The 23,871-nt window shown below is 36.0% G+C and overlaps 2 protein-coding genes across 3 annotated transcripts in view; one reads left to right on the top strand and one right to left on the bottom strand.

Annotated features, from left to right (window-relative positions):
• Positions 1 to 23,871, bottom strand: part of LOC125384639 — a 225,330-nt gene that overhangs the window by 140,378 nt on the left and 61,081 nt on the right. For both annotated transcript variants that reach the window (XM_048409926.1, XM_048409925.1), the window contains exons 41-46: positions 10,730 to 10,856; positions 10,426 to 10,526; positions 10,222 to 10,335; positions 9,734 to 10,140; positions 9,387 to 9,650; positions 9,157 to 9,312 (exon numbers count right to left, since the gene is read on the bottom strand). In XM_048409926.1, the coding sequence (XP_048265883.1) occupies positions 9,157 to 9,312; positions 9,387 to 9,650; positions 9,734 to 10,140; positions 10,222 to 10,335; positions 10,426 to 10,526; positions 10,730 to 10,856 (1,169 nt within the window). The remainder of the gene's footprint in view (positions 1 to 9,156; positions 9,313 to 9,386; positions 9,651 to 9,733; positions 10,141 to 10,221; positions 10,336 to 10,425; positions 10,527 to 10,729; positions 10,857 to 23,871) is intronic.
• Positions 11,587 to 16,966, top strand: LOC125385918 (40S ribosomal protein S6-like). Its single transcript, XM_048409937.1, has 5 exons — positions 11,587 to 11,728; positions 14,513 to 14,717; positions 14,783 to 14,928; positions 16,343 to 16,543; positions 16,645 to 16,966. The coding sequence occupies exons 1-5, from the start codon at positions 11,723 to 11,725 to the stop codon at positions 16,840 to 16,842; spliced, it is 756 nt and encodes a 251-aa protein (XP_048265894.1). The 5' UTR covers positions 11,587 to 11,722; the 3' UTR covers positions 16,843 to 16,966.

The raw sequence follows: 23,871 nt of genomic DNA, 5'->3' as shown, positions 1-23,871 counted from the left end.
GCCCGGTCGTCTCTACTACCGTGAACATATTTTCAATGTACGCATAACACGCTCTACCTGTCTATTGGCTCTACTAGCACCGGTCGCTATCAAGCGAACTTTAATTCGTTTGCTTTCGCAGAATTCTCGAAATTCTTTACCCTTAGAACATCTTTCCTGATCTGCTATTATCCGGCAGGGACTTCCGAATAAAAATATAGCGGATTTAAGCGCTTTAATGGTGTTATGGAAATCTATCTTACGATTATGATGCAGGTATACGAATTTAGTGAGCACGTTGATCAAAACAATGACGTACTCCTTTGAATCGCTTTTACCACTCAACTTGCCTGTTATGTCCATGTGGACCGTATGCCAGGGCATGCTGGTCTTAGGTATAGGATGTAGTTCGGCTTGTATCTTACCTGAACTAGCTTTCGAAACTTGACAAGCATGACAGTTCTCAATGAATCGGCGAACGTACTTCGCCATCCCTTCGAACCAGTAATACTCGTATAGTTTCTCGAGCGTTTTCTCCCAACCTAAGTGCATAATTGACTGGTGCACATGGTTAATAACAGACTATCTAAAACCTCTTAGGACTACAGGTAAACAGAGAGTCCTGTCTTTTCTTTGTATCCTACGGTAAAGAGTACCGGACCGTAATTCGTATGTATTCGCGGTGTCTTCCGCGAGCTCATCGTTTTGCAATTCCTTGACGATTTCCAAGGTTTGAGAATCACGACGTTGTTCGGCTAGTAGCCAGTCTTCCGATATTTCGGCCAGATTGATTTCTTTCTCCGCAATTTTATCAATTTTACGGTGGTCTAAATCTACGGGGTTTCGCGAGAAGAAATCTACGTGGGCTGTCCGTTTACTTTCCAGATACATAATGTCAAAAACAAAAGTCTGCAAGTAGGCCCATCACCGATGGTCCCTGTCATTTAAATGTACTTTATTACTCGACGCTTTCGACGAGTCGCAATCCGTGACGACAAGAAATTCCCGTCCATGTAGATAGTGACGGAAACGCTCGACTGCGTTTACGACTGCTAACGTCTCTAGTTCGTAGGAATTATACCTAGATTCTGCGAGGGTAGTTCTTTTGCTGTAATACTCTATTGCTTTGCCTTTACCTTCGACTTGATGCGTCAAAATCGCCCCGTAACTCTCCGAGCTAGCGTCAGTATGTAGTTCTATCGGGTAACTGGGGTCGAATATCATTAACACCGGCGCGTCGGTCAGGGCGGAAACTGCCTGTTGTCTTATTTTCTCGTGCCTATCTGTCCAAGTTATATTTCTGTTATTTGAGATGAGCGCATACAGGGGTTTCATCACCTGTGAGAATTTAGGGATGAACTTTCGGAAGTATGAAGCTAACCCTATGAACTGCCTGAACTGTGTGGCGGCCGTTGGCACAGGTAAAGAACTTAAGGTGTGTATTTTACCCGGGTTGGGACGGACTTCTTCGTTATGAATTACATATCTCAAATAGAGCACCGATGTTTTTAGAAAAGAACATTTCGCAAAGTTAACAGAGAATCCTGCTTTTACGAGGGTATCTAATACGGTGTTCAATCTTCCTAACGCTTGATCTATCGAGTCGGCAATAACTAGAACGTTATCGAAATAAATAACAACGTACGAATGAGCGAGGTCGCCTAGGGCCTTGCGAATGGCCCTCCGAAAGACGGACGGCGCAATTTTTCAGTCCAAACGGCATCGTTATCTACTCATATTGTCTGTCGGGAGTAACGAACGCTGTATACTGCGCTGAATTAGGATAAGTAGGAATTTGGTGAAACCCGCTGGCCATATCCAGGCTAATAAAATATCTCGCCTCTTGCAATCTCGCGACTTGATCCGCAATAAGGAGTAAAGGGTACCGATCCGCGACGGTACTTTGATTTAGTTCTCGAGGAACCACTCGTAATCTATCTGAGCCGCTTTCTTCTTCACGAGTTACGTAAGGCTCGCGAATGGCGAATTACTAGGCCTTATGATCTTTGCTTTAATTAAAACGCTTATTTTCTCACGTACCGCTCTTCGGTCCTCCTCACTAAATCTATAAGAACTTCCTCGTACGGTGATGTTAGGATCAATTAATCGTATTTCTAACCGGCCTGTATTTACGCGAATACGTAGGGAATCCGTAACGAATGAATCTTTGAATTTGTCGAGAAGAGAAATTGATCGACTTTTATTATTACCATGTACATCAGTGTCAGCTTCATTAACGACGATCTCGTTTGCAGTGGTTTCATTACAGACATTAATTATTTTTGTTTTACACATAGCGAGGCTATTTTGTGTAATGTTACGTCAAAACCCAGACTTAGAGTTCCGCAACTAATCGCGATATCATATTTTAGATAACTATCAGCAAGGACATGAGAAATTGTCTTCAATGTAAAAATCATTAATACACACGATGAACAAATGGGAGGCGTATGTTTAATACAAGTATTTCCTGCTCCTCGCATTACTAATATGTCAGTCATTCTTTTGCCAGAAATCTCGAGGCCACGGACTCTTTAATTAGTGAACGCTCGGCTCCCGAATCGGAGTAAAATGGAAACGACTCACCCAGATGACTTGATCTACCCGATGATGCTTCCAGTACGTAGAAGTCGACTCGCCACTTGTTATTGAAATTATGGTTTTCTTTCATAATCAGGTTGACAGTTGCGCCCCGTGCAGCGGGGTCGGAACGTGCGATTTTAAGGGTTAAAACGTGGTAGCGAAAACTTGTTAGGTTTCACACTCGATTTTGCACTAGCGACTGGGTTACTCGCGCGCGATGGTCGTAAGTTCTAACACTGTTATAATCGGCACTGATCCCACTTCTGATGTCGGGTTGGCGTTACGATTAGAGTTAGGGTTAAGGGCGTGAAACGAATCCCTATTGACGCTAGACGTGATCGTTATGCGATAGAGGAGATATTTACTAGTGCAAATATGACTATGATGGAATTGGACAAGTAATCGCGATAATTAGATACTCGAGAAGCTATTGACAATGATCCTAGGCTCAATAACGAATCCGCGGTCAACGGGATGACGAACTTTACCCTTCGTTAGCGTCTAAGTTACACTGTATGTTAGAGCAAGGGGCAATTATTACGTATACGAAAGACAGGTCGATTACTGATGAGATCGCACTAGAGAGAATGACTCTCCGTCGCGGTGACGCTGTCGAAGAAAACTATGATGGGTGTGCCTAAGGGCACGAGATCATCGGATTCGTGGAGAAAAGTCTTCGTTCGAAGGGTGAGGGAAATTGACGTTGCTGTTAATTGGTCAATTTCCATGTTGGTGGTTAGAGAAAAATATTAGCCGTCCTTGGGGAAAGTTGCTAGCGAGAAGCGTCGTTCGTGGAAGGATAGATTTCTCTTATCTTCCCGTAGTTGGGGCACAGGCTATTTGTCTATTTGAAAGACTTTGTATAATTGAAACTTAATATTCGTAGCGGGTCCTCGCCCAGCTAAACATATACTGTGGAGATGCGTTGGCATCTGGCAATCATCTTACCCGAAGGACAAAGTCTGCGTGTGGCGAGCCACGGGGCAGAAACCATTGAAACGTTTACCGTCGTGCCCTGTCCCAAGTATTTCTTTTAAGGAGAGCTATAGAATTACTTCATGCCTTTGTTAGACAAAACGTTCATCCCTTTGACCGTGGCTACGTTCGGCGACTGATTGTCGCCTCGAGCCCGAGCTCACTATCATAAATCTCAAATAAATACAGTCGGATCGAATGACAACAGTTTCTTAATACGGCTATGGTGAAATCTAAATTACAATACTAGGGGTCTTCCCAAAGTTCCAAAGGGAAGGTTCCTGTGTTCTTTCATCTCCGACACGGCCATTCTGACTATCACACGTCCTCGGGTGGATCTAAAATATTGGGTTCTCCCAACATTAGACTTGATATGACTAATATTTTACTCCTTTATAGTTTAGCTAAATTATATTACACTAGTTTATTTATGGTTTAACTAACTGTCCAAATAGATCAAGGGCCCAGGTTAACAACAAAAATTTCGATCGGACGTTCAATGATAAAGTAGGGAAGAAAAAAAACACAAAAGTCAGTAGCATTATGATTGGTATTCAAAGCGCCAGTTGCATTTTGTGAGTTACCAGTCAGACCGTAATGACATGACAGATCATTTTCGATTTCGTACACGGACGAGTCTCAGTTTGTTGGATCATATTACCGCACTGGGCGTGTGTGGAGACACTGAGTGCGGGTGCATTGACGTAATAAGTGTGTATGAAGACACTGAATGCGAGTGCAGTGTATGGGGACACTGAACACGGGTGCATTGATGTAATAGGCGTGTATGGAGACACTGAATGCGAGTGCAGTGTATGGAGACACTGAACACGAGTGCATTGATGTAATAGGCGTGTATGGAGACACTGAATGCGAGTGCAGTGTATGGAGACACTGAACACGAGTGCATTGATGTAATAGGCGTGTATGGAGACACTGAATGCTAGTGTGTGGTCACACTAGGCTTATGTGGGAATATCGAATGCTAGTGTGTGGTCGCACTAGGCTTGTGTGGAAATATCGAATGCTAGTGTGTGGTCACACTAGGCTTGTGTGGAAATATCGAATGCTAGTGTGTGGTCGCACTAGGCTTGTGTGCTAGTGTATGGTAACACTAGGCTTGTGTTACATGTCTATGTTACATGTTACATGTAACTATGTTACATGTCATAGTCATAGTGTTAATGATCCTCTGAGATCGGTGTAGTCATATCGTCATTGTCACTGCCATTGTCATCACTACAGACGTCCAACTCAGCAGGAACGCAACTATTCGGCATTTTCTTAATCTGTCATGACTGTATTTATACGATCGTTTGCCATCTAATGTCTTTAAAGTATATCTATCCCCTTCCAAAATCTCTGCTATTACGAATGGACCCTTGAATTTTGGCTCTAGCTTGGTTTGGTTTCTTTTCTCGTTTTTGCGTGGTACGAAATCACCGACATTAAACCTAACCACTTTAGCTTTGGTGTTATCGAATCTTTCTTTGTCGTGTTTGGCGCTACTTGCTATATTTTTTTTTTTTTTTTTTGTCGCCTGTTGTCTTACATCGGAGATGTCTATTCCTCTTTCTTCAACGCTATCAGGTAGCAACAAGTCGTACGGTCTTGCTGTCCTACCGATTAGTAGTTTCAGTGGGCTCGCCTTAGTCACGCGGTTGGTGGTGCAATTCAGGGCCAATTGTATCTCCCCAATCGCGTCTTGCCATGACCGCCCGGTCGTCTCTACTACCGTGAACATATTTTCAATGTACGCATAACACGCTCTACCTGTCTATTGGCTCTACTAGCACCGGTCGCTATCAAGCGAACTTTAATTCGTTTGCTTTCGCAGAATTCTCGAAATTCTTTACCCTTAGAACATCTTTCCTGATCTGCTATTATCCGGCAGGGACTTCCGAATAAAAATATAGCGGATTTAAGCGCTTTAATGGTGTTATGGAAATCTATCTTACGATTATGATGCAGGTATACGAATTTAGTGAGCACGTTGATCAAAACAATGACGTACTCCTTTGAATCGCTTTTACCACTCAACTTGCCTGTTATGTCCATGTGGACCGTATGCCAGGGCATGCTGGTCTTAGGTATAGGATGTAGTTCGGCTTGTATCTTACCTGAACTAGCTTTCGAAACTTGACAAGCATGACAGTTCTCAATGAATCGGCGAACGTACTTCGCCATCCCTTCGAACCAGTAATACTCGTATAGTTTCTCGAGCGTTTTCTCCCAACCTAAGTGCATAATTGACTGGTGCACATGGTTAATAACAGACTATCTAAAACCTCTTAGGACTACAGGTAAACAGAGAGTCCTGTCTTTTCTTTGTATCCTACGGTAAAGAGTACCGGACCGTAATTCGTATGTATTCGCGGTGTCTTCCGCGAGCTCATCGTTTTGCAATTCCTTGACGATTTCCAAGGTTTGAGAATCACGACGTTGTTCGGCTAGTAGCCAGTCTTCCGATATTTCGGCCAGATTGATTTCTTTCTCCGCAATTTTATCAATTTTACGGTGGTCTAAATCTACGGGGTTTCGCGAGAAGAAATCTACGTGGGCTGTCCGTTTACTTTCCAGATACATAATGTCAAAAACAAAAGTCTGCAAGTAGGCCCATCACCGATGGTCCCTGTCATTTAAATGTACTTTATTACTCGACGCTTTCGACGAGTCGCAATCCGTGACGACAAGAAATTCCCGTCCATGTAGATAGTGACGGAAACGCTCGACTGCGTTTACGACTGCTAACGTCTCTAGTTCGTAGGAATTATACCTAGATTCTGCGAGGGTAGTTCTTTTGCTGTAATACTCTATTGCTTTGCCTTTACCTTCGACTTGATGCGTCAAAATCGCCCCGTAACTCTCCGAGCTAGCGTCAGTATGTAGTTCTATCGGGTAACTGGGGTCGAATATCATTAACACCGGCGCGTCGGTCAGGGCGGAAACTGCCTGTTGTCTTATTTTCTCGTGCCTATCTGTCCAAGTTATATTTCTGTTATTTGAGATGAGCGCATACAGGGGTTTCATCACCTGTGAGAATTTAGGGATGAACTTTCGGAAGTATGAAGCTAACCCTATGAACTGCCTGAACTGTGTGGCGGCCGTTGGCACAGGTAAAGAACTTAAGGTGTGTATTTTACCCGGGTTGGGACGGACTTCTTCGTTATGAATTACATATCTCAAATAGAGCACCGATGTTTTTAGAAAAGAACATTTCGCAAAGTTAACAGAGAATCCTGCTTTTACGAGGGTATCTAATACGGTGTTCAATCTTCCTAACGCTTGATCTATCGAGTCGGCAATAACTAGAACGTTATCGAAATAAATAACAACGTACGAATGAGCGAGGTCGCCTAGGGCCTTGCGAATGGCCCTCCGAAAGACGGACGGCGCAATTTTTCAGTCCAAACGGCATCGTTATCTACTCATATTGTCTGTCGGGAGTAACGAACGCTGTATACTGCGCTGAATTAGGATAAGTAGGAATTTGGTGAAACCCGCTGGCCATATCCAGGCTAATAAAATATCTCGCCTCTTGCAATCTCGCGACTTGATCCGCAATAAGGAGTAAAGGGTACCGATCCGCGACGGTACTTTGATTTAGTTCTCGGGGAACCACTCGTAATCTATCTGAGCCGCTTTCTTCTTCACGAGTTACGTAAGGCTCGCGAATGGCGAATTACTAGGCCTTATGATCTTTGCTTTAATTAAAACGCTTATTTTCTCACGTACCGCTCTTCGGTCCTCCTCACTAAATCTATAAGAACTTCCTCGTACGGTGATGTTAGGATCAATTAATCGTATTTCTAACCGGCCTGTATTTACGCGAATACGTAGGGAATCCGTAACGAATGAATCTTTGAATTTGTCGAGAAGAGAAATTGATCGACTTTTATTATTACCATGTACATCAGTGTCAGCTTCATTAACGACGATCTCGTTTGCAGTGGTTTCATTACAGACATTAATTATTTTTGTTTTACACATAGCGAGGCTATTTTGTGTAATGTTACGTCAAAACCCAGACTTAGAGTTCCGCAACTAATCGCGATATCATATTTTAGATAACTATCAGCAAGGACATGAGAAATTGTCTTCAATGTAAAAATCATTAATACACACGATGAACAAATGGGAGGCGTATGTTTAATACAAGTATTTCCTGCTCCTCGCATTACTAATATGTCAGTCATTCTTTTGCCAGAAATCTCGAGGCCACGGACTCTTTAATTAGTGAACGCTCGGCTCCCGAATCGGAGTAAAATGGAAACGACTCACCCAGATGACTTGATCTACCCGATGATGCTTCCAGTACGTAGAAGTCGACTCGCCACTTGTTATTGAAATTATGGTTTTCTTTCATAATCAGGTTGACAGTTGCGCCCCGTGCAGCGGGGTCGGAACGTGCGATTTTAAGGGTTAAAACGTGGTAGCGAAAACTTGTTAGGTTTCACACTCGATTTTGCACTAGCGACTGGGTTACTCGCGCACGATGGTCGTAAGTTCTAACACTGTTATAATCGGCACTGATCCCACTTCTGATGTCGGGTTGGCGTTACGATTAGAGTTAGGGTTAAGGGCGTGAAACGAATCCCTATTGACGCTAGATGTGATCGTTATGCGATAGAGGAGATATTTACTAGTGCAAATATGACTATGATGGAATTGGACAAGTAATCGCGATAATTAGATACTCGAGAAGCTATTGACAATGATCCTAGGCTCAATAACGAATCCGCGGTCAACGGGATGACGAACTTTACCCTTCGTTAGCGTCTAAGTTACACTGTATGTTAGAGCAAGGGGCAATTATTACGTATACGAAAGACAGGTCGATTACTGATGAGATCGCACTAGAGAGAATGACTCTCCGTCGCGGTGACGCTGTCGAAGAAAACTATGATGGGTGTGCCTAAGGGCACGAGATCATCGGATTCGTGGAGAAAAGTCTTCGTTCGAAGGGTGAGGGAAATTGACGTTGCTGTTAATTGGTCAATTTCCATGTTGGTGGTTAGAGAAAAATATTAGCCGTCCTTGGGGAAAGTTGCTAGCGAGAAGCGTCGTTCGTGGAAGGATAGATTTCTCTTATCTTCCCGTAGTTGGGGCACAGGCTATTTGTCTATTTGAAAGACTTTGTATAATTGAAACTTAATATTCGTAGCGGGTCCTCGCCCAGCTAAACATATACTGTGGAGATGCGTTGGCATCTGGCAATCATCTTACCCGAAGGACAAAGTCTGCGTGTGGCGAGCCACGGGGCAGAAACCATTGAAACGTTTACCGTCGTGCCCTGTCCCAAGTATTTCTTTTAAGGAGAGCTATAGAATTACTTCATGCCTATGTTAGACAAAACGTTCATCCCTTTGACCGTGGCTACGTTCGGCGACTGATTGTCGCCTCGAGCCCGAGCTCACTATCATAAATCTCAAATAAATACAGTCGGATCGAATGACAACAGTTTCTTAATACGGCTATGGTGAAATCTAAATTACAATACTAGGGGTCTTCCCAAAGTTCCAAAGGGAAGGTTCCTGTGTTCTTTCATCTCCGACATATATATATATATATATATATATATATATATATATGTATGTATGTATGTATACAAATATTTACCAAAACTTTCTGGATCTGTATCCCATAATTCCAATTCAGCAGGTGTTAAAAGAAAATAATGTGTTACCAGCCTTGAACAAATTTCTGCTAATGTTTCAGGTGTAAAAAATTCTTGTCTCAATTGATTTGCTCTCAACGTTAAAGGATTTTTCGTATCTGTATTAACAAATTTTCAAGCTTAATAAATCACACCCATAAATTTACAAAATACCATTATCCATCATATATACCTTTGAGAACTTTAGCTGGTTTATAGTATGTAGATAATAAAATGCCTTTCATTAAATTTAAACACTGTATAACAAATCTTTCAAAAGCTAGGGCTTGACCAGCTTCAGTGAAACAATAAAAAACAGAAAATTCTAATGATGTTGGTATTAGTTCTACATAGCAAAATGGATGCATTTCTAATACTCCTATTAATACTTTAGTTAAATGAATTATAAATTTATCGCATACTTCCATCTGTATACCTCTTGAAATTAATGTCTTTCCTAGAATTATATAAAAATCATTATTAAGAGAGACAAATATATAACTGATATTAAGGGTAGTATCAGAGGAGAAATATACTAACGACATTCAAGACAAGTTCTTGCACGTTCAAAAACAATTTCCAAGAATGACATAGCATCATGGGATTCTGAAGGCTTATTAAACCCATTTACAATAAGTGTTCTAAGAATTCTCAATAGAAGTAACGCTTTTTCCAAAGCTTCCTGTATCTGATTTGTGTCTGCCCCATTTGATGCCATTATAAGAAAAGATTCTGTGTAAGTATTCCACACATTCAGAATAAAACTGAACACACTACTGGTTAATTCTTGGAAGAGTCGTCTGCCAGGAACTAAACGTTTAGAGGCTAAACACTTAACAACATGATGTAATATTAACAGTGCCCGATGCTGGGCCAAAGGATTTTGTCCTCTTATAACATCCAATAAGGTTGGAATTAATGAGCGCCATTCTCTAGGCCAATCATATCTGCACAACATTATTTCGTTTAACTTATTTTATGAATCAGAGAGAAAAATAAACGCAAATTATTTAATCAATATCAATTACCTTGCAATTTTAGCAATGAGAGCTGCCAATTGGATAGCTAACTGATTTACAGGTTCTTCAAAGTTTACTATTAAACGTTGTCTAAGAAATTCCTTTTTGTCATCTGCAATTCCACTGTAGTAATAATGCATGTTATTTATTAATTAATTTACATTAAGATGTTAATACTATTAGCCAAATTTGATTGCGTTAAAGAATACTTACTTTGGAGCATTTTTTCTCCAATATTTATCAACACCATTTTTGAAACATAAAATAGCCATCCATCTAATATTGATACTCAAGGAATGATTAGAAAACACATTCTGAAATAATTATTAATATTTTACTCACAATATAATAATTAGACTTTCGTTAGTAATGAAAATAAATAACCTAAAATAATCTTACGTACATAAGCAAATAGTATATGCTTATATATGCTAGTTAAAATAAAAATGATCAGGAATAAATTTTTGCCTCCTTACAATCTAATCAAATTTATTTTACATTTATTCATGCAACTTACATATAACGCAGTGTAGAATCCCCTTTCAGTTTCCCATTGTTTTAGAGTTTGTTCAGCTGGTTTCAAAATAGTGGGATCCTGACTACCCGCTTGTTGAAGGACTTCTATCACTGCGACATCCATCTTCCTACAAAAAATTAATATATTCAATGTTTTACATTAAATTCAAATAGCTCATTGTTATTTGTTTTCCTCTGAAAAGATCGACTAAACTTAACTTTTTTCGGAAATATCTATGTATTAAATCAATACATGACGAAAATCATCAAAGACACTCTACATCAAAATGTCACACACGCCCGCAAGTCGGCATTTCAGAACGCTGCCCCCCTCCTGCTTTCGTCTCTTTCTGCAAAATGACAGTTATTGTTATAGTGTAAACCACCTTATTACTCGTAAAACGCGATTCTAGTCTAGATTTATTTATCCATTATTCATATATCGTATAAGGTATGATCAACCTATTATGATAATGTTATTTACTCATGTATTTAAGCAAAAATTCTAATATTTCCAAAGAGCTATCCCAGAACTAAAAACTAGTTCTTTCTAATAGACAACAGTATAAATAATACTGTTGATAGAATATGTTTCAATATTTACTTATCTTTTAAAGATAAAGAAACAATAATGTTTCTTCTTGCATTTATATATTTTCTATATAATAAAATATGTACATATACATTAGTGATTTGAAATATTTGAAAGAAATGTTATTAATTTTCTTCACATCTGTTTGTCAGAGAAATGTAATTCGTTGATGAATTAATTTACTACTAAAAATTTAAGCTATAATTTCTATGAAAACATAAGTATCAATATGATTTGTTTACAGATTTATAAGGAGTTTGTTTATTGCTATTTTCACTTTAAAATTTCATTGGACTTAAACCGGATATCCGGTGCACGCACTCTACTACGCATTCAGTGTCCGCTTGTGCGATATACGGTCTTTCTGTTTATAGCTCGCTGCATTGCTTGATACTTCTCACAATGAAGGTACGTATCCAATAATAATTTCAAAATCTAACAAATATTACAAACAGTTACTATAAAAATTTATATATTGAAATGCTATAAGTAATTTTAGATATATATAATTTATGAAACATTCGTTTATCTGTATACCTAACCAATGTTAAAATAAGACTTATTTCATTTATCTTCGGCATAAGTAGCATGAAGCAAGTCATATCCAAATGTAGAATACTTAACCCCTTATCCTACAATATCGTGCGAGAGATATGGTACGTCGATCGGGCCAAATATAAATAACACGTGTGAGAGACATGGTAAGTCATTCGGACCAAAAGTAAATAATACGTGTGAGAGACGTGGTACGTTCTTGGGGCTACACGCGACAAATACTTACTAATTTTCTTGGCCGCATTCGGATATGCAAATATATTTTCTTGAAAAATATTAGAAATTTATTCTCAAAAATGACTTCATAAAGAATATTAAGCGTTGTTGGGAACATTGTAAATTCAGCTAACATTGCAAAAAGTGATTTGATAGATATTTTAAATAATGATAGTGACAGTAGTGATATTTCACTTCCTGTACGAAAACGTTGTAAGCGACTGATTATTGAAGATGATACCGACGATGAAGACCACAGTAATCATCAACAATCAGCTATGGATTTGGAAAGAAGAGACTAATGATCCAAAAATCTGGAATTATACAGAAATTCCTGGCATAAAAGTGGCAATTTTGAATCAGTTAGGTGAAAACAAAAAAGAATTAGACTTTTTTAATATAATATTTGATAATATATTTTGGGAAAATATTGTCATGGAGACGAATCGATACGCAAACCAAATAATGAACAATGAAAATAAAAGACTAAAAATAGATAAAACTTGGTTTCCTATAGACTGTGGTGAAATCAAAATATATTTTGCACTATGTATAATAATGGCTGAAGTTAAAAAACCAACAATTCAAATGAATTGGTCTAAGAAAGCAGTTATAAAAACTCCAATTTTCTGAAAAACAATGCCGTTCAAAAGATTTCTGCAAATAACTAAATGTTTGCATTTTGCAGATAACAATTTGGCTAACAATACAGATAAATTATGTAAAATAAAACCTGTGATAAACTTTTTGAATCAAAGATTTAAAGAAGTATATACAATGCAAGAGAACATTACTATCAATGAATCATTGATGAAATATAAGAGACGCTTATCCTATAAACAATTTAATCCATCAGAAGGGGTAAGATTTGGTATAAAATTTTATAAATTATGTGAGTCAAAATCAGGTTATTGCTATGACCTTAAAATATACACTGGTAGTGATAAAATAAATTCTGGTAACAGTGCATTTGAAAGTGTTGTCAAAGAGCTATCACAGTCAATATTACATAAAGGACATACTTTATATTTAAACAATTGTTCTCCAAAACTGTGTAAAACTTTAATTAACAATAAAACTAATGTTGTTGGAACAGTGCACTGGAACAGAAATAATATGCCAAAAGATTTTTATAAAGTAAAATTAAAAAAGGGTGAATATATAATGAGAAGCTGCAATGGAATAATGGCATTAAAATGGAAGGATATACAAGACATTTATATTCTTTCTTCAAAACACAAAATAGCAGAATGATAGGAATTGACCGGCAAGACCGAATGCTAGCATGCTTCCCTGTGACGAGGAATTGTATGAAAGGATACCGAAAAGTTTTCTTTTACCGCTTTGATATTGCTCTGTTTAACTCGTACATTTTATTCAACAAAATAAATACTCACAAAAAACAGACTTATGCTGAATATAGAATTGAAATAGCCCAATCATTACTAAAAAAATGTACCATTACCAGAATATATACGAAAAGGACGATTATCGAATGGAGATTTACCAAAGAGACTGCATGGAAAACATTGGGGTCATTTTCCCAAGCATATAGATCCAACACCATCGACATCAAAGCCACCAAGAGCTTGTAAAGCATGCACAAAACATAAAAAACGTAGTGAAACAACGTGGGAGTGCAAAAGATGTAAAGTTGCATTACATGTACCAATACGCTTTGAAAGATATCACACGATTGAAGATTATTAAATTTTTGTAAATTTTTTCAAGACGTTCATAATTTAAAATATGTTTTTTTAGAAATTGTAATAAAAATGTTATTGATTTATTAGATTTATTATTGACTTCAAGATAATAAATCTTACTTGTTCAATGATCAGTTGGTAGTATTTATTTATCAAACATCCTGCAAAGTAAAATTAATTGTGCCTGTACACATGCATTTACAAAAAGACACGAACACTCAGCCAAATCATAAATTGGTTTGACATGTGACTGATCTTGTTGTTTATGGCACACACTATTGGAACTTAAATCATAAGGCAAGAGGCTAAATTTTCTTCATATAGAGCATTAAGATTTACAATTTTCATTATTATACTACGAAAGTAAGCATAACCTCATTAAAATGTCTTAGACGTTTAACCTATATTTCACTCTACAAGTATAAACAGCCGACCTTTGTGAATATATTTTATGGCTATTATCAAGCAAAAAATGCTTCATAAGTATAAATCAATTGAAGCCTTATTACAAGGTGCTGTATCTACTGTTATTTTATAGCATAGTGATAACGAGTTTCTTACTAGTCCCCTTGTATTTTGAATTTTTGTTTTAACTTTTTAATAAAGCTTTATATGGCTATGTATATATAACATTTTTGTTTGATTACGTACATTAAATAAACTGGCAAAAGCTGATAAATCTTTGCATATGCTGTATAATATTTGTGTTTTTTAGTTGAACGTATCGTATCCTGCAACAGGATGTCAAAAACTGTTTGAAATCTCCGATGAACATAAGCTGAGAATTTTTTATGAAAAGCGTATGGGCGCAGAAGTAGAGGCTGATGCTCTCGGTAACGAATGGAAGGGATATGTCGTTCGTATCTCCGGCGGCAATGATAAACAAGGATTTCCTATGAAACAGGGCGTTCTGACTAATGGTAACACAAGCATTTTTTATTCTAATTTCGTTTGATTTTAATTTTTTAAAAATTCCTGTAACTAGGGCGCGTACGTTTATTGCTCTCAAAAGGACATTCATGCAACAGACCTAGACGTGATGGTGAGCGTAAACGTAAATCTGTCCATGGATGCATAGTCGATTCCAACCTTTCAGTACTCGCTCTCGTCATTGTCAAAAAAGGAGAAAAGGTATTAATTTGACTGTACTTTCTATCTATTATCCATGTTTCAGGGTGTATCTTAGAATTGTCTTATTATCTTATGATACTATCGTAAACATGGAAGATTAACTATAGTGTTTTGATTTGGGAGACTGTGTTATGTAATTTACACTTTTTCTCAGTGTATAAGCGATACACTAAAAGTCAACATATCTGTGGATGTAATGATCAGTGAGTTAAGTTATTAACACGTTCACGCCGGCGCGTATCACCGGTGGCTCGCGCTTGAGTCTCGCATCAGGCAGCGTACACTTGACTCACACTTGAATGTTCTATCAGATGGTGCGTACCATCAAAAATGTAGTTCGTTTAGTAACTAGAAAAAATCGCAATTTGAAATATTTGAAAATTTAAATGGAAATTTGACGTCTATTAAATGAAAAAGAAGTAGGATTTATTTTATTTCATCTCAATATTATAAACATACAAAACAAAAATTCGATAGTAAACACAGCAATTCAATATTATAATTACCTTACCTTAATTGTTTATTTATTTCTATTTGCAATTTTTAAACGCACTTGAAACAAAGTGCTGGCTGGCTCTCACAATGATTGCAGTATATCGTAATTTTTTTAGTTTTTTTTCATGGCATAATCTCTAATTTTTTTTATATAAGCATTTATAACGTTTCTTACTTCTTTTTCTTGACTTTCTTACAGATCCTTTATGTGAATGGAGAAAATGTGAACATTTTGTGAAGGTATTTGCTTTTCAATAGCCATTTCTGCAATGTGGTGATTATTGGTCAAAGATGAACAATAATTTTTTCTCTAAATTGCAAAATATTAATATCTTTATTACATTATCTTTGATATATGTACCACGGAATTATGAGTCAAGTCCCTCATATTAATTGTATAATAATTTTTTTGTACCATTTAACGGTTTTCCGTAAATAACTACAGTACGATGTCATTTGATAGGATAAGTCATCACCCCTTTTTGCATCGTTATAAAAAAATATCAGACTTTACTTCATCATTTTTTCCTTGAATAATTGTACACATGTGATTCTTGGAAGTAGTAAACATATAAACTGGTCTTTTGTCAATCCATTTAAAAAATTTAACTCTGCTACGATTTTCAAAACTCACAATGTGGCCCCGTTTTTGTTTTTGTATCGTTTGTGGCGGTAGAAATTTTTTGTTTATTTTTACAGTACCACAAATAAATGTTTTTTTCTGCCAAAGTTTTTTTCTTCAACCAAGGGCACACTCGTATAATAGCTATCTATGAATTGCATGTGGCCTTCAAATAATAATCCATACGAGTGCTGCCCCACGGCGAGAAATACAAATAGCAACGCCCACGTGAACGTGTTAAAGAACATTTTTAATGCTAAGAAGCATTTAATGTATAAGTTGATTAAATTCTTACAGGATATCCCGGATTTAACTGACAAGGAAGTCCCACGCCGTTTAGGACCCAAGAGAGCGAGCAAAATTCGCAAACTATTTAACTTATCGAAGGAAGATGATGTCCGTCGATTCGTTGTGAAACGACCAATTCAAAAAGAGGGCAAACCACAGCGGTCGAAAGCCCCTAAAATTCAACGTCTTATTACCCCACTTACACTCCAGGTTTGTACATATATGTATCTATATTTATATTGTTGTTTTGTTTCAGTTAAAATTTTTCAAAAGTATGGAGTTTATAGTAAAATAAAAATATGTTTATATAGAGAAAGAGGCATAGACTGGCTCTAAAGACGAAGCGTTGCTTGGCTCGCAAGCAACAAGCAGCAGAATATGCGAAGCTGTTAGCACAACGGCAAAAGGAAGCTAAGAATAGACATCAAGAAGAACTAAAGCGAAGACGTAGTGCTTCTATACGAGATTCCAAATCGGGCAGTCAGTCTGCACCCGCCATTCAAAAGTAAAAGACTGCAATGATACCGTCCAATACAATATGAAACTAACAAATTGTGTACAAATATGTTGTATATAAACCTATTAAATATTAGCTGTATATAAGCCTAATAAATATTTATATTTTTTTTGTAATATCTTGTCTTTTTGTAATATCACTTACATGTTCCATATTCGTAATGTTCATATATACACTATTATACTCGTCTAAATTTATACAGCATATACGTAAGGTAGAAGCTTATCATTTTAAGCAATTAGTAATTTTTAAAGTTTCTGAAATGATTAAGGTGGAATTATAGAGGTCATCATCAACATCAATGGTTATTTTAATATTATTCTTAATTAGTATTGTAGAGGTGGTATATGTTGTCCGTGATAGTAGTAATTGCCGGCTGTAGATGTCGCTGCTGGGATAATGCTAATTATTCTTCCATTTTGATGCGTGGAAGAAAAATAGGATCACGGGCGCCGGGAATCGAACCCGGGTCCCGAACGTTCGAAACCTAGAGTTGGTTGCTTGGTTAGTGTCGAGTAGCGGTATTTGTTGTCGAGTGCCGCTACAATACCCCCTTACCAGAGATAACATTATAGATCTTAACGTGGTAAAGCGTCAGCCGATTGTTGTCCTATCCTTGCAGATGTTGTGCGATGTCTTCGATATGGTCATGGATACCTCTCGGTACGGTGCAGGGCGTTCCGTGTACGGTCGTAGGACTCTGTTCCTCTCTTTAGTATGACGTGCTGGTGGTGATGCCCATGAACTTTGCGATGGCTACATCACTCTTTTTTTTTTTGCGTGAGGAGGGGAAAATGCTATTACGCATGCCCCGTAACCCGCGTCACTGGGTTATGTGGGAGTCGGTCGGATGTCGTTGCCATACCCACTAAAAACCCCTCCTCCTTCTTCCTCCGCTTTGAGGGCAGACAACCCCGGTAAAACCTGTCGGCAGTCATCAGGGTTGTCCTTTCGTGCCCCGTTGTATCTACCTCTTCGGGCAGTTACTGCTCATGTCATCTTCTCAGCCAGTTCAGGATACTGGGCTGATCTCCTTCTGCGGTTTTTCGTTCTTTTGTATTCTTGCCTTCATTGCTCCGCGTAGTTGTTGTTTCACTCGTTCTCCTCCTTGCCTCTTCCCAGGCCCTCGCTGTCACCCTCCTGTGACACATGACGGTCTTGCAGAATTGCCTGAATTTATTCCAGCTCTCGTTCTTGGCGGTCACCGTGGCGATCAGATTGTCCACGCCTATCTTCTCGCCAAGAGCGTTCTCCAGCTCGATCCTTCTGTCCTTTCACTTCGGGCACGCGAAGAGGGCGTGCTCTGCATCGTCGTTAGGGTCTCCACAGTTGAGACAGTTGCTGTCGCTGTCCTTGCCAATCCTCTTCCTATAGACACCGAAGCTCCCATGCCCGGTTAGAAGCTGCATGGTGTGGTGATCGATGTCCATCTTCTTTTTGGTAAATAGCAGCGCACTCGGTATTAATTTCTTCGTGACATTCTCCTTTTTGTAGCTGTTCCATTCCTTCTGCCACTCCTCTTGGGCCTTCTTGCGAATCGCCTCCAGTTCCTCCTTCAGCTTGCAGCCGTCATCAGCGCCAATCCTGGACTCATGGATCTTGTTCCTCTCGTAGGTCTCTCCGAGCATCTTTATCTTTACGTAAATCAGGAGATTCCCGGTCAACACGCAAAGTGCCGCGTGGGAGACGGTACGGTATGCCGTCGTTGTTATGCACAGGGCCGTTCGTTGTGCTCGTTTCAGCTTTTTCGTAATAATAATAACGTATGACGTTATATAGTATCACTATATCACGTATAACGTTGTATATTATTACCATATAACGTATAACGGTATATCCTATTACGTAATAACGTATAACGTTATACGGTATTGCCACATAACGTATAACGTTGTGTATTATTACCATATAACGTATAACGATATATAATATTACGTAATAACGTATAACGTTATATGGTATTGCCACATAACGTATAACGTTGTGTATTATTACCATATAACGTATAACGATATATAATATTACGTAATAACGTATGACGTTATATAGTACTATCATATAACGTATAACGTTGTATACTGTTACGTAATAACGTATCACGTTATATAGTATTACCATATCACGTATAACGTTGTATACTGTTACGTAATAGCGTATAACGTTATATAGTATTACCATATCACGTATAACGTTGTATACTGTTACGTAATAACGTATCACGTTATATACTATTACGTAATAACGTATAACGTTATATACTATTACGTAATAACGTATAACGTTATATAGTATCACTATATCACGTATAACGTTGTATATTATTACCATATAACGTATAACGGTATATCCTATTACGTAATAACGTATAACGTTATACGGTATTGCCACATAACGTATAACGTTGTGTATTATTACCATATAACGTATAACGATATATAATATTACGTAATAACGTATGACGTTATATGGTATTGCCACATAACGTATAACGTTGTGTATTATTACCATATAACGTATAACGATATATAATATTACGTAATAACGTATGACATTATATAGTACTATCATATAACGTATAACGTTGTATACTGTTACGTAATAACGTATCACGTTATATAGTATTACCATATCACGTATAACGTTGTATACTGTTACGTAATAGCGTATAACGTTATATAGTATTACCATATCACGTATAACGTTGTATACTGTTACGTAATAACGTATCACGTTATATACTATTACGTAATAACGTATAACGTTATATACTATTACGTAATAACGTATAACGTTATATAGTATCACTATATCACGTATAACGTTGTATATTATTACCATATAACGTATAACGGTATATCCTATTACGTAATAACGTATAACGTTATACGGTATTGCCACATAACGTATAACGTTGTGTATTATTACCATATAACGTATAACGATATATAATATTACGTAATAACGTATAACGTTATATGGTATTGCCACATAACGTATAACGTTGTGTATTATTACCATATAACGTATAACGATATATAATATTACGTAATAACGTATGACATTATATAGTACTATCATATAACGTATAACGTTGTATACTGTTACGTAATAACGTATCACGTTATATAGTATTACCATATCACGTATAACGTTGTATACTGTTACGTAATAGCGTATAACGTTATATAGTATTACCATATCACGTATAACGTTGTATACTGTTACGTAATAACGTATCACGTTATATACTATTACGTAATAACGTATAACGTTATATACTATTACGTAATAACGTATAACGTTATATAGTATCACTATATCACGCATAACGTTGTATATTATTACCATATAACGTATAACGGTATATCCTATTACGTAATAACGTATAACGTTATACGGTATTGCCACATAACGTATAACGTTGTGTATTATTACCATATAACGTATAACGATATATAATATTACGTAATAACGTATAACGTTATATGGTATTGCCACATAACGTATAACGTTGTGTATTATTACCATATAACGTATAACGATATATAATATTACGTAATAACGTATGACATTATATAGTACTATCATATAACGTATAACGTTGTATACTGTTACGTAATAACGTATCACGTTATATAGTATTACCATATCACGTATAACGTTGTATACTGTTACGTAATAGCGTATAACGTTATATAGTATTACCATATCACGTATAACGTTGTATACTGTAACGCAATAACGTATCACGTTATATACTATTACGTAATAACGTATAACGTTATATACTATTACGTAATAACGTATAACGTTATATAGTATCACTATATCACGTATAACGTTGTATACTGTTACGTAATAACCTATAACGTTATATAGTATCACTATATTACGTATAACGTTGTATGTTATTACCATATAACGTATGACGGTATATCCTATTACGTAATAACCTATCACGTTATATACTATTACGTAATAACGTATAGCGTTATGTAGTATTACCATATCACGTATAACGTTGTATATTATTACCATATAACGTATAGCGATATATACTATTACGTAATAACGTATCACGTTATATACTATTACGAAATAACGTATCACGTTATATACTACTACGTAATAACGCATAATGTTATATACTGTTACGTAATAACCTATAACGTTATATAGTATCACTATATTACGTATAACGTTGTATATTATTGCCATATAACGTATAACGGTATATACTATTACGTAATAACGTATCACGTTATAAACTATTACGTAATAACGTATAACGTTATATACTATTACGTAATAACGCATAACGATATACTATTACGTAATAACGTATAACGGTATATCCTATTACGTAATAACATATCACGTTATATACAATTACGTAGTAACGTATAGCGTTATGTAGTATTACCATATCACGTATAACGTTGTATATTATTACCATATAACGTATAGCGATATATACTATTACGTAATAACGTATGACGTTATATAGTACTATCATATAACGTATAAAGTTGTATACTATTACGTAATAACGTTTAACGTTATATAGTATTAGGATACATCTTATAACGTTATATACTATTACGATATAAAGTATAACGCTGTATAGCATTACGATATAACGTATAACGTTATATAGTATTACGATATAACGTATAACGCTGTATAGAATTACGTTATAACGTGTAACGTTATATAACATTATGATATAACGTATAACGTTATGTAGTATACCGTTACAACGTATAACGTTACATAGTATTACGATATAACGTATAACGTTATGTAACATTACGATATAACGTGTAACGTTATGTAGTATACCGTTACAACGTATAACGTTACATAGTATTACGATATAACGTATAACTTTGTATAGTATTTCGATATAACGTATAACGTTATATAGTATTACGATATAACGTATAACGTTAAATAATATTACGATATAACGTATAACGTTATGTAGTATACAGTTACAACGTATAACGTTATATAGTATTACAATATAACGTATAACGTTATATCACATTACGATATAACGTATAACGTTACGTAGTATACGGTTACAACGTATAACGTTATATAGTATTACGACATAACGTATAACGTTATATAGTATTACGATATAATGTATAACGCTATATAGCATTACGATATAACGTATAACGTTACATATGTTTACGATATATCGTATAACGTCATGTAGTATTACGATATAACACATAACGTTATATAGCATTATGTTATAACGTATAACGTTATGTAGTATACCGTTACAACGTATAACGTTACATAGTACTACGATATAACGTATAACGTTATATAACATTACGATATAACGTGTAACGTTTTGTAGTATGCAGTTACTACGTATAACGTTACATAGTATTACGATATAACGTATAACGTTGTATAGTATTTCGATATAACGTATAACGTTATATAGTATTACGATATAATGTATAACGTTATATAGTATTACGACATAACGTATAACGCTATACTATTACGATATAACGTATAATGCTATATAGTATTACGATATAACGTATAACGTTGTATAGTATTTCGATATAACTTAGAACGTTATATATCATTGCGATATAACGTATAACGTTCTATAGTACTACGATGTAACGTATAACGTTGTATAGTGTTAGAATATAATGCATAACGTTGAATAGCATTACTATATAAAGTATAACGTTATGTAGTATACCGATACAACGTATAACGTTATATAGTATTACGATATAACGTATAACGTTAAAAAATATTGCGATATAACGTATAATGTTATGTAGTATACAGTTACAACGTATAACGTTATATAGTATTACAATATAACGTATAACGTTATATCACATTACGATATAACGTATAACGTTATATAACATTACGATATAACTTAGAACGTTATATATCATTGCGAGATAACGTATAACGTTCTATAGTACTACGATGTAACGTATAACGTTGTATAGTGTTAGAATATAATGCATAACGTTGAATAGCATTACTATATAAAGTATAACGTTATGTAGTATACCGATACAACGTATAACGTTATATAGTATTACGATATAACGTATAACGTTGTATAGTATTTCGATATAACGTATAACGTTATATAGTATTACGATATAACACATTACGACATTACGATATAACGTCATATAATATTACGATATAACGCATAACGTTATGTAGTATACAGTTACAACGTATAATGTTATATACTGTTACGATATAACGTTTAACGTTATATAGTATTACGATATAACGTATAACGCTATACTATTACGATATAACGTATACTGCTATATAGTATTACGATATAACGTATAACGTTGTATAGTATTACGACATAACGTATAACGTTATATAGTATTACGATATAACACATTACGACATTACGATATAACGTCATATAATATTACGATATAACGTATAACGTTATGTAGTATACAGTTACAACGTATAACGTTATATAGTATTACGATATAACGTATAACGTTATATAACATTACGATATAACGTATAACGTTATGTAGTATACCGTTACAACGTATAACGTTACATAGTATTACGATATAACGTATAACGTTATATAACATTACGATATAACGTATAACGTTATGTAGTATGCAGTTACTACGTATAACGTTACATAGTATTACGATATAACGCATAACGTTATGTAGTATACAGTTACAACGTATAATGTTATATACTGTTACGATATAACGTTTAACGTTATATAGTATTACGATATAACGTATAACGCTATACTATTACGATATAACGTATACTGCTATATAGTATTACGATATAACGTATAACGTTGTATAGTATTACGACATAACGTATAACGTTATATAGTATTACGATATAACACATTACGACATTACGATATAACGTCATATAATATTACGATATAACGTATAACGCTATATACTGTTACGACATAACGTATAACGGTATATAGTATTACGATATA

This window comes from Bombus terrestris, chromosome 11 (assembly GCF_910591885.1).
Source record: "Bombus terrestris chromosome 11, iyBomTerr1.2, whole genome shotgun sequence".
In the NCBI taxonomy this organism is placed as follows: Eukaryota; Metazoa; Arthropoda; class Insecta; order Hymenoptera; family Apidae; genus Bombus; species Bombus terrestris.
The sequence above is the reverse complement of the archived record's forward strand: the minus strand, read 5'-3'. Positions and strand labels throughout refer to the sequence as shown.